This window comes from Neltuma alba, unplaced genomic scaffold (assembly GCF_004799145.2).
Source record: "Neltuma alba isolate B1F8T4 unplaced genomic scaffold, ASM479914v2 tig00012128_pilon, whole genome shotgun sequence".
Classification (NCBI taxonomy): domain Eukaryota; kingdom Viridiplantae; phylum Streptophyta; class Magnoliopsida; order Fabales; family Fabaceae; genus Neltuma; species Neltuma alba.
In genome coordinates, this window is record NW_021636680.1 from 25024 (window position 1) to 36798 (window position 11775).

Below are 11775 nucleotides of genomic sequence, written 5' to 3' on the forward strand. Positions count from 1 at the left end.
CAAAAGAACCTTTTCAACAGTCTTTAACTTGTCTTTTGTATTAATTTATAATTCCTAAAATTTACAATTGACTCAAGTGTTTTATTAAATCATTTTTCAGTAATTCTTGGATCACAGAGCTTCAATATGGCTGCTAGCCGTTGGAGTTTGGACCACTGGTGATAGTGGGATTTTTTAAATAAAAAAAAACTATGGTCATTTACTGATAAATTTCGGGGTTGTTACATGTCATTGTCCCTTTTTTTTTAATTATTTGAACTTGACATTTTTTTGGTATTTTTTTAGTGAAACTAAAGCCGTCATCAAACAGCCCCCTCTTGGGATACAAAGAAATTTGACATGTTTTGTCGTATATGACATGAAATGTTAAAAATAAATCATATTATTTTTTTATTGATAAATATATTTTTAATGCTATTTATAAATTATGAGTAGTGCCATTTGTATAGATTACTTTTTTTTATTGAAATATAATCGTAAAAATCATTAAGAATTGAGTTTTCAAAAATATAAAAGAAAAAGAAAACTTTCTTGTAAAATAAGACAAAATGTGTCTATATTCAACATTAAAATAAAATAAAAACTGAGCTTTTTAACACAGAAGTCAGACCGAAATGGTAAATGTGTGTGTGTTTAAATATATACATATGTGTGTGTGTGTGTATGTATTCAAGAAATTAAGCTGATCACAAGTTGTTATAGTTTGAAACCTGCATCATTCACATTTGACGTGTCAAACAATGGCTGATATAGGAAAATAAACAGCCATATATTAGTTGCACTTAGGGCTGAGCAATAGGTGGGGTGGGCTAACCCGAAGGTTAGCCCATAACCCGCTCATTTATTCATAAATGGGCATGGGCTAACCCATAACCCGGTAGTAGCCCATTTAGCCCGTATTAAATGGGTTACGGGGCAACCCGTTTGGGCTAACCGGGTTACGGGATAACCCATTTTTTTTAAAAAATTTTTTTCAGTATAGTTATTTTGTTTATGTAATCTTATGAAGTTGTCAATAAATTTTGTATGCCAAATAGCAAATCAAATATGAAATGACATCAATCATATTCAATCACACAACCTCACTTAGATTCGCAAACAATCAAAGTCTGATAAAATCATAAAAGTAGTCACCAATCATAAAGTCTCATAAACTTTGAAAGTTCCAACTTTCACCTAAAGGATAAAATAAAAGCTTAGACAAGCATGAAGGTTTGATAAAAGATGAATGAGAAACAATATCATCAATTAAATGAAGAATAAAAATATTTAAAAAAAATTAAAACTTAAACGGGCGGGTATGGGTAGCCCAATACCTTGCCCATAGCCCCAACCCATTTAATGGGCTACCCTGCCCATTTAAACCCGTCCGTTTATAATCTCTTATTTGGGCTAATTGGGCGGGCTTAAATAGGCAAAAATTTCATGGGTCATGGGCGGGCTAGCGGGTAATGGGTTTGTTGCTCACTCCTAGTTGGACTAATTTATTTAACAAGTATATATACAACTTTAATACTCCTCTGGTCCTTAATATAAGACCAATTTAACTAATTTGATTAGATTAAGGAAGTTAGGTAAGTTAGTTAATTATAAGAAAAGTGACACATTTTTCCCAAAATACCATAATCATCTTTTTTAATACCCCCTCTCCCTCTTCTACTGATTATGGGTGAGAGAGTATCTATAGGGGTAATTTAGAGAAAATTAATAAATATGAGAAATGGATCTTATATTTAGGATCAAAACCAACTTAAGAATTGGGTCCTATATTAAGGACCGGAGGAGTATTTATATTAATCATATGGATTGCTAATTCCTTCTTCTAACCACCAAATTTATGAATTAAATTAAATATTCTAAATTTGGTCTAACTTTGATGGTTCTAGAAGCAGGGATTTATATTCAAATTGCAGCAAGGTTTCTCATGCATTCTCAATATTGACATAAAGTAGGCCTACTTTATATTAAGACACAAATTAGGAGACCAACTTGGCCTCTCTTTGGTTCTTCTGAATAAAACAGATTTGCCATGAAGCCATATAAAGGCTAAAGCTAATTCCTAGGAGCGATATGCTCATTCCATATGTTAACTACCAAAAAATTCAAATTAGTTAGGTTGATACTTTATTTAATCATGTGCATTTGAACTATTATTTGGTAAAAAATTTTTAATAAGAATATTAAAAAAAAAGACTGTAAATATGAAAGATAAAATAGACTAAAGTATTATATTTAGAACCAAATTCAATCTCTCAATTAGCTTTTATATTAAAGACTGAAAGTAGTAGTATAAGCATTGACTTCCTTAAAAACATGATCAAGAGTGATTGTTCATTCCTAGCTACTTAACTACTTTTGATATATTAACAAATTCAAATAAATTAATTAATCATAACAGATGTGACATGATTTTCGTAAAATATCTTAGTTTAACATGGGATTATATATTAGTTTATAAGTTAGGTAGATTAATTAAAAAATAATAAATACAAAAAATAATATAGATTGAAATTATATATTTAGAAACAAATCTAACATCAAACTAGTTTTTATAGTAGGAGCAACGAGGAGTAAAAAGCTATGCTTGGCATGACATTGAGAAAGAAAAAAGTCACCTTAAGAAACAAGAAGCTCATTGAAGCCTCAAAATAATGTTTGGATTACCTTTTGAGCAAAATGACTTTTAGACCAAAAGTCATGGTAAAATTGGAAGAATTTTTTGTTGACTTCTAGTTGTTTTTGGCCTTTTTTTTTTGTTGAAGAATTGAACTTTCTGGAATTAATTTTTTTTATTATAAAAGTATATCCAAAAATAAATTATCTTACACTAATTTATATTATCTCAACTTCAATTTGTAAAAGTTACTTTTACAAACATAAATTCAAACAAGCTCATATGAACTTTCATGTCACCGAGAGTGTTACTATTAATCACATAGCCGTTGGGTGAATGCTTCTAATCAATTAAAGACAAAACCTGCAATCCATCCTTATATGGGTCCTGTACCCTCAAATGTTGTCTTTTAAAATCCATCCTTGTTCCTTACATGGCTCTGTATCCTTTATTTTCTTTATCTCATAAATTGGGAGAATCTCTAAAGCTGATTTCTGAATCTGGTTCAGTAGAGAGAAAAAAAGAAAAAGCTATTAAAACAAGAATTGTCGCCATTAGAGTACTGTGCTGATGCTCTCTCTGGTCAGTGCGAAGGTCATTATCATTTATGATCACCAAACTTTCAAATTCAACATCAAAGCCTCTGAACATCGAGCTCTAGCTTCCTCCTGCTGGACAGCTTCCATTCACACAATAGACAGTACAGACAAAGTATTTATTTTTTGTTTTTTGGTTTGAAAATGGTTAATCTTAAACACGAGGAACATGTCCTCCATATCATATATATATATATATATATTTCTTGTTTAGAATCCATACTATATATTTTAATTAATGTTGTCATGTTTTCGTGAGTTGACTCATGGCTCTATATAAATAATAGATTTACCTTTCTCAGTTGGTGTGTGAAGAGTGTGAAGAATGGAGGGCTTGCTGAAGCAGTGGAAGGAGGAGGCAGAAGCAGAAGCAGAGGTTGAAGAAGAAGTGGGCTTAGTCAGACGACAAGCTCACGAGCAAGTCACCACCTTTACTGGTTCAGATATTCATATCCAAGGTGCGCTACATTCAATGTCTATGGATTTAATAAATAAATATCCATTTTTTTGGAACATATAAATATATCTTCTTTTTTTTTTTTTTTACAAGGTTGAATGTAAGATAAAATTTGTCTTCCAAAATTCGTTTTTTCTTGCCATGCAACGATCAACATGCTTTCTTTTTTGTTTTTTTTCACCCAGTTTTATCTTCAGTATTTAGTAGTCCTGAGTCCAATAGTAAAATTTTCTTCTTCTTCTTCTTAGCTTTTAAGTTCTAACTGAGAAGGTTTGTGAAGAACCCTACAAAACAAATAAAATCACATTGAGAGCTCTAGCAAGCTAATAAATTTGCCCGTTCATTGGCTTCCCTTACAAATATTCATCTTTCTAAAACTTTTTCGACCTTACGCTTTTTCCAGTTGCATACTTTGTTTTTCCTATTTGTTCTCCTCCTGCAGAAACATCACAAGCAGAAATTCAAAGAGTTTATCTGCAACACATTTGGTTTATGCTCTTTGTTAAGATGATTAACAAGTTGGCTTTTATGAAATTCAAAAAGGAGTTTCTGTTTTGCTTTTTATGGTTCAAGGAACATCAGATTTCGGAGGACTTCTCATAGTTCCTTATTCAATAAAATTCATACAATACAGGGCAAGAGATTTCTGAAACAAAGGACGATTCCGGTGGCATTGAGAAGAAGGACACGACTTCACCTTCCTCTGATCCTATTATTCCTGGGGATTCAACTCCTCCCAAGAATGTGACCATTCAAACTGAAAAAAGTGGGTTCCTCTTTTATTTTTCTACTTACAAAAATGAATTTCTGTTTTGCCTTTATGGTTCGAGGACCAATCAGATTTAGGAGGACTCTTTACAGTTCTTTATATTTAATAAAGGTCATGTAATGCAGGGCAAGAAATTTCTGAAACCAAGGACGGTTCCAGTTTCAGTGACATTGAGAAGAAAAACATAACTTTACCCTCCTCTGATCCTATTATTTACAGGGATGCAACTCTTCCCAAGAATGTGGCGGTTGAAAGTGAAAGAGTAAGCGTAATAACAGAGAATATTCAATTAGCCAAAGAACTATATCTGGAAAGTCTATATCTGAAGCCACCCACACAAGGATTCTATTGTCCTAATTGTCGGGCTTGCATCCAGAAAGTTTTGATTTTGGATCCAGTAAGGGAAGAACCTGATACTCCTGCACAATCTCATCCACAATTTGAAAGATTCAGATGCTCAACATGCTTCAGTTTTCTCATCCCAATAGGTGAAATATTCAACATAACTGGTGCATTGCACAGAATATAAGCACCTTGTTATGGGATTTTATATTTACTTACATTGATATGAGCATAAGTTGAAAAAAAAAAAATTCTTCTACATTTTTGGACAGGTAGTTGGGTCCTTCCTTGGTTGGTGCGTGACAAAGAAGGTAAGCTGTTTTATGAGTCTGTTTTTAATATATTGGACTGCTTATACATACAACAGAACACTTGTTTGGCTTCTTGAATGAGCTTAACATCTCTATACTGTTTCTGGGGCACCCTAGGATTTTGGGATGTTATCATTAAGGATATTAACCATTTAACAGAAGTTTAATAGCTGATAGTTAATCTCCTTGACGCTGAACTAAGATGTCTTCATTTACCCTTGCCAGTGAAATCAATGTACAAGTGCTAAAGTTAGTTTGGAGAACCTTTCCGACTCAACTTTTGGCTTTTGGATCAATCTTGATTCCTAAAATCTAAAATCAATCCAAGTGCTTTATTAAGATAATCCAAATATTGACCTACCTAAATTTTAGACATTCTCTTATTTTGCACTGCTACCTCTTTCCTCTCCTATTTTTCCTTCACCTATATATTGAGGTCAAATATTATGTCCATTGCTGGCTGTGACAATGGGGAAAAGGATACACTGTCTTTTTATTCCATTTTATTTTCTGGGTTATCTTAAAATCATTAGCTGTGGATTCCTATTGCTTATCATAAAATGGAAGAGCTTATTGAATCTTAGGAATATATCTAGTAAAGGCAATTATTGTTTAGAAGAGTAAGCTCATCACACTTCATGCATTGTTGTCTTCAATATTCTATTATTTTTTCCAACAGAAGTAACTGAAGATGCACCAAAAACTAAGGTTCCACCCCCAGAAGAAGTTCCCCCTCATTCAGGAAGTCAAATGTTGCAACCTGAACCAATAATCACTGATGGTGCACATAAAACTCAAGGTAAGCGTAGTCCTTTCTTTGTTTAATTGTTTTGGATATCTCAAACGGTTAATCAAGTTCACCAAAAAGACCATACTAAGTACCATATGGTACATTTATATGCAATGGCTTTATGGGGTTTGAAGTAGAGAGAAAACCGAGAAGAGAAGAAGGCTTCATCTTTGTACATACACTCCGCTCATGTCAAACTATAAAGACTAATCATAGCCATTCTATGTGTCACTTAAGAATTTTTCATTCAATGTGATGTGAGAATAATTATAGCTTAGTAAATCATGAACTTATAGGAATTAATAAACATTTTCTTTTTCTCCTTCCTAACTTCTACTCTCTTGAGCTTTTTCAAAATTATATACGAGACAATCACAAGTCCTTCATCAGTCATCAACTATTTTTTCACATAATCTGCATATCTGGGAAATAATCTCTAAAATATCTCAAATTTCCAGAAGATGAACAAGGCCCAGATGGATCTAGAACCAAACCTTCACGTTGGGGAGTTTTGGCTAGTGCTTCAGCCATTGCTGTACAGAAAAAACCTGAAGTTGATATTTCAAAAATTCCAGAACGGCGACCAGCCGAGAATGGGGTAGATGGAGCAAGCACAGGTATACAGAATAGTACTTTTGGCATTATGGCATATTCAAATGTTTAAGTCTTCTTATTCATGAAAAAATTTCTCATTTAACAGACAATACTGAAGATAAAAAAATGAAAGTGATCTAAAAATGTTCTGAAGCCTAAATCATGGACTTAGTGAGAGTAAATGAGATAGGAGAGATCTGGAAATAAGAAAACATGGGTTCAACGAGTGTAATAGCAGATAGCCTGACCGTATTTTTACTCTGTTGAGTTTTTATCAAAATTATATACTGTATAGCGGTATCACAAGTCTTTTACCAGTCATAGACTATTTTTCACATGATCTGCCTATTTTTGAAGTAATCTCTAAAGCAGCGTCAAATTGCCAGATCTATCACATCAAATTATTGATGTCCCAGAAGGTGAACAAGGCCCAGATGGATCTAGAGCCAAACCTTCACAGTGGGGACTTTTGGCTAGTGCTTCAGCGATTGCTATACCAAAAAAACCTCAAGTAGATATTTCAAAAATTCCAGAACAACAAAAACCAATTGACGAGGCTGCAGATGTCGGGGTAAGCACAGGTATGAATAAAAACATTGCTGCCATCATGATATTTTCAAACACTTAAAGATTTCATGTTCATGATAATAGTTCTTAATTCAACAGAACACTAAGGATAAAAAAATGAAAGTGATTTAAAAATGTGCTTAAGCCTAAATCATGGACTTCACATATTTTGAATGAGATAGAAGGGATCTTGGAAAACGAAAACACGGTACAATGAATTTAATAGAAGATAAAGCGCACATATTTTAAGGGCATTTAACTTGCAACAGTTAGGAGTCATTCTTTCTGAGTACAACCAAAAACCATTTTTCCACCTTTTTGTACATTGCCCAACACATGAAATGTGGTCCTTCTTCAGTGTATCCCTCAGACCCTAGCATGTCCCTCTAGTTAAAATGGTTTCTGAGTAAACTAGATTGTAGGGCTCATACTTTACATAGAGTCTAAGGAAGCTACATTATTATGGCTTCTGTTGCTTCTAGTGGATGCTTCTGTTAACAATCTATCAGTACCCAATGATTTTGACCTTCTTTACAATTCAATCCTAAAAATCATGTCTTATGTTCATTATTTTGCATCTTAGAAATTCTGGCACTGTGATATATTGCAATGAAGTGATGAGGCGTATTCATTGAACAGAGCCCCTAGGAAGTACAACATCGGCTTCTACAACTACAGCAGGTGCAGTTCAAGAACCAGGAAGCGGAAAGACATGGGATATTCCGAAAAGCATAGTGTACGGTGGTCTGATTGAATCTATTGCAAGCCTTAGCATTGTGGCATCTTCAGCAAGTGCAGATGCTACAACATGTAAGACTTAAATCTTTCTTCATTTCTTTGTTCTCCCTTTCTTTTGCTTCTGAAATTATTTTTAATAAGACTATTGGATTAGTATTCTGTTTGAAATAATCCAATATCCCTGAAGAGGTGTCAAAGGGTCTTAATTTTGATTCTTAATCTGTCTTGTTGTAACAAATCTAACTCTAAAATATTTTTTCGGCTTTAAATAAGTCATGAAATTTGATCACTAAAGATTTTATTGTATCAGCATGCATATTACCGAAAGGAACTACTGCATATCATCATTAAGCCTGCAAAGTTACTTTTTTTGGTTAAATCAGTATCATGGCCACTTGGCCACATAATCTCATTAAATTAGTGCCTTTAGCTTTTAATTTGTACCATATCTCTATTCTTGTAGGTTATGATATGCTAAATTAGTGTCATTTAAACGGAATGGTATGTTAGAGCATATATAAGAATATAAAATTAAAAAATTAGTTTAGCACGAAACAAAATTGGGGCACTAGAGTGAAACAATTCATAAATTTGAGGGATCAAAATGAAAATTTAAGCATAAATAACCAGTTCACCAGTTAGATAGCATAGTTAAAAATTGTCAGAGGTTTTAATGAACATACAACAAAGTAATAGGTATTATTAGAGTCATATTTGCATATTACTTTGATCTAACGATATTCTTCTATCCACCAAATTTATTGGCAGTGAGCATTCTGGCTCTATCTCTTGCAAACCTGATCGGAGGACTTTTCATCCTTGTTCATCATGTGAGTTTATTTCAAAACCCACATTTACTTTGAAATTATCAATATTACTCAATATGTCAAGATTTGATATAAAATATAAAGCCATGATAGTTCAGTTCACACTTCATGTGCTGCAAAAAAAAAAAAAAAAAGCTTGCTGCCATTGAAACTTACACATGGATTTACAGATGTGGGACCTGAAATCGAGCAACAAGGCACAAATGAACTTGTGGATCGATACTATCTTTCTCTAGGGAAGAGGGAGAATTTCTATCTTCATGTGTTCATAGCCACACTATCATTCATCATATTTGGGATAGTGCCACCATTAGTGTATGGCTTGACCTTCTATGAGATCAACAATAAGGATCTGACCCTTGTGGCTGTTGCCGGAGCTTCTGTAATATGCATCACTCTACTGTCCATTGCAAAAACTTACATTCAGAGGCCAAATAGTTATCTCACATATCTCAAAACAGTGATTTACTATCTCAGCACTGGAGCTCTGAGTTCTGTACTTTCTTACTTGGCTGGTGTTCTTATAAGGAAACTTCTGGAGAAGCTTGGATTTGGCTCAGAAAGCTCACTCGGTTTTACCTTGACGCTGCCTGAGATGAGTATAACTGAGAAGCCTAGATTTGGATCCTACTGACAAGCATGGATACTTCATGGAATAGAGATTGATTGTAACTTGAAGCAATGAGGGAGCTTAGGTTTTAATTAGGGATTTAATTCTTTTAGGCTAAGATTTAATTCTACATAGGATTGGGCAAATTAGGATTGGTAGTCTTTGATTGTTGAATATTATTGAATTAGCAATTGAGCCTTGTGAATTTTGTTCCCTTCTCTTTCATTTTCTCTTTTTGCTCTCTGGTTTTACATCAGAGTGGCATCAACTTTTTTTTTTGGCTAAGCACATGTTTTTTTTATTAAAGACAATTCTATTTGAAGTACTATTAAGTACTAAACGTGGCCACATTCTTAATAAAAATTTAAACTTGAATTTATCACTATTGTTAGAACTAACCTTTTTTATTAAACTTAGTCTTAAGCCTACCCGTCGAATAGTTAGGTGTTGATTTTTATTTCTATGCTCAAACCCAACCAACATTTTTATGTAACAATAACATTAACACAGAATTTTTTAAACCATATTTAATAGATTTTTAAACAAAAGCATCAAATATAACATCCGATTACATAAATTGTTTAAACCTGGGCAGATACGTCAAGATCGGTTTCCATTTATTTTCCAATATTTATTAAGAACAAAATATTAGCTGTTTTATAAATTTTCATAAATCCTTTGACAATATATATATATATATATATATATATATATGGCCATATTATGACAGGTTGTCTTCATGGTGTAATGATATAATGCTCATGTGATGGATTTTCTCTTGGCGGAACACGAACATTGAAGGAATTATGGGAGGGACGTGTTTACGTGTGTTTATTTATTTATTTTGGCCATCAAAGACATGTTTTATTTAATTTATGGATTATTCTGATGAAGGCTCTTTCCTCCCTCTTATGATTTTTCTTTATTGCTATATATCAAATCTCTTGTAAAAATTAAAAAAAAAAAAGTGAAGCCTCTTCTGTAATTTTAATAATACAAATAGTAATAATAATGTGTATGTGGAGGCATACGCAGTTATTTATCCTTTTAACTGAACACGTGTTTCACGAACACATTAATGACAAGTCGGTACTTAGCTGTTCTTAAATGAATTTGATGTAAAAATGAATAAATAATAATCTTCCGATCCTTAATATAGGACTCAATTGTTAAGTTGATTTTGATCCTAAATATAAGATCCACTTTTTATATTTATCAATTTTCTCTAAACTATCCCTACGAATACTCTCTCAACTATAATCAAGTAAAGGAGGAGAAGAGGTATTAAGAAAGATGATTATGGTGTTTTAGGAAAAACATGTCACATTTTTTATAATTAACTAACACCTAACTTTATTAATCTAATCAACATAGTTAAATAAGTCTTATATTAAGGATGGAAGAGTAAATTTTTTTAATTTAATTGTGTACAACTAGTATTTAAATACTTCTCTGGTCTATTTATACGGAAAAGAAAAGATATTTTTTTGTCCTATTTATAGGGCAATGAGAGAAATTTTTGTATGTAGTATAATTTTACCATTCATTTATTAGTATGTTGATTTTATTTACATGAGGTATAAGTATATTAAAATAGATAAAATTGAAAAATTATAAATTTTAATGAAAGTTAATGAAATTTAAGGTTTTCTTAATATATATATGAACCATACTAAAAAGTGTCTAATAAATAATATCAGTACTTTTAGACAGCCAAGGTGATTCAGGAAGAACAATTAATGTGCATGTCTATCTGTCGTTGTTTTCGGATAATAAATGATATAGTTAATGTGTTCATACTTGCTTTAGATTAACATATCCAAGATTGCGCCTTGGTCTTGTTTTGCCTTTGTGGGGAAAACTGTTTTATGATGAACTTTTCTATCTTTTAATCTCTGAAATCTAAATAAAGTATAAAACAAGTTAGCTCAAGCACGTGGAACAAGGAGATTTTGGTACGCATGAACTTCCAAGTCTATTTTGGAAATTAATTAAATTAATTTTGAAAATTAATCAAATTAATGGGATATTTGGATTAGATTTTTAAAAATAATTTTGTAGAGTTCGAGATAAATATATGAGAAAAATTTTATTTTAATTTGTATGAAAGTACTGATTTTGGATTTATCAAACTCTCCCTGAATAGACAGCTTAGTGTTGTATTGGTCAGGCAGAGTTTTAATTAGTATTTTTAAAAATACTCTTATTTACAATCCCCCCTCATTTTTTAATTGAACAATAATGTAACTAGCTTCACCAAAACCAAACTTGACTTTAGAAGATCCTAGCATATTGTATATGCGTTAGCAATGAAAAATTGATGAGGTGTAACATTGCTAATATTTTAAGTTTAGGCATGTTTATGAGAAACCCAGAAATACCTTATGAACATATTTTTGGAGAAGCAAACACCTGTACTGACTGCATGCAACCCTAACAAAATAGAATAAATATTGATCAACTAGTTATATACTTACTTTATAGTTTATATATAAAGTCTAAGCATTCAAATCTTATCAAGTACTACCTCCGGTCCTTAATATAAGATCCTATTTGACTT

At 32.2% G+C, this 11775-nt stretch overlaps 1 protein-coding gene and 1 long non-coding RNA gene across 2 annotated transcripts; both read left to right on the forward strand.

The window, feature by feature from the left end:
• The first annotated feature begins 3542 nt into the window (after window positions 1–3542).
• Window positions 3543–4666, forward strand: LOC114723262 (uncharacterized). The gene is made up of 3 exons (XR_003738220.1): window positions 3543–3668; window positions 4302–4433; window positions 4562–4666. It is a non-coding gene; the product is annotated as an uncharacterized LOC114723262 (long non-coding RNA).
• Window positions 4667–4670: 4 nt separating this feature from the next.
• On the forward strand, window positions 4671–9239 carry LOC114723257 (membrane protein of ER body-like protein). The gene is made up of 9 exons (XM_028909434.1): window positions 4671–4924; window positions 5051–5089; window positions 5769–5888; window positions 6338–6496; window positions 6860–7054; window positions 7680–7850; window positions 8547–8608; window positions 8776–8794; window positions 8908–9239. The coding sequence occupies exons 3-9, from the start codon at window positions 5840–5842 to the stop codon at window positions 9237–9239; spliced, it is 987 nt and encodes a 328-aa protein (XP_028765267.1). The 5' UTR covers window positions 4671–4924; window positions 5051–5089; window positions 5769–5839.
• The last annotated feature ends 2536 nt before the right edge of the window (window positions 9240–11775 follow it).

Excerpts from the sequence above, each read along its gene's own strand:
- LOC114723257 (XM_028909434.1), top strand. The coding sequence starts at position 5,840 with ATGTTGCAACCTGAACCAATAATCACTGATGGTGCACATAAAACTCAA. Across the intron at positions 6,497-6,859 it reads GGTAGATGGAGCAAGCACAG|ATCTATCACATCAAATTATT; the intron begins GTATACAGAATA and ends TCAAATTGCCAG. Across the intron at positions 7,055-7,679 it reads AGATGTCGGGGTAAGCACAG|AGCCCCTAGGAAGTACAACA; the intron begins GTATGAATAAAA and ends TTCATTGAACAG.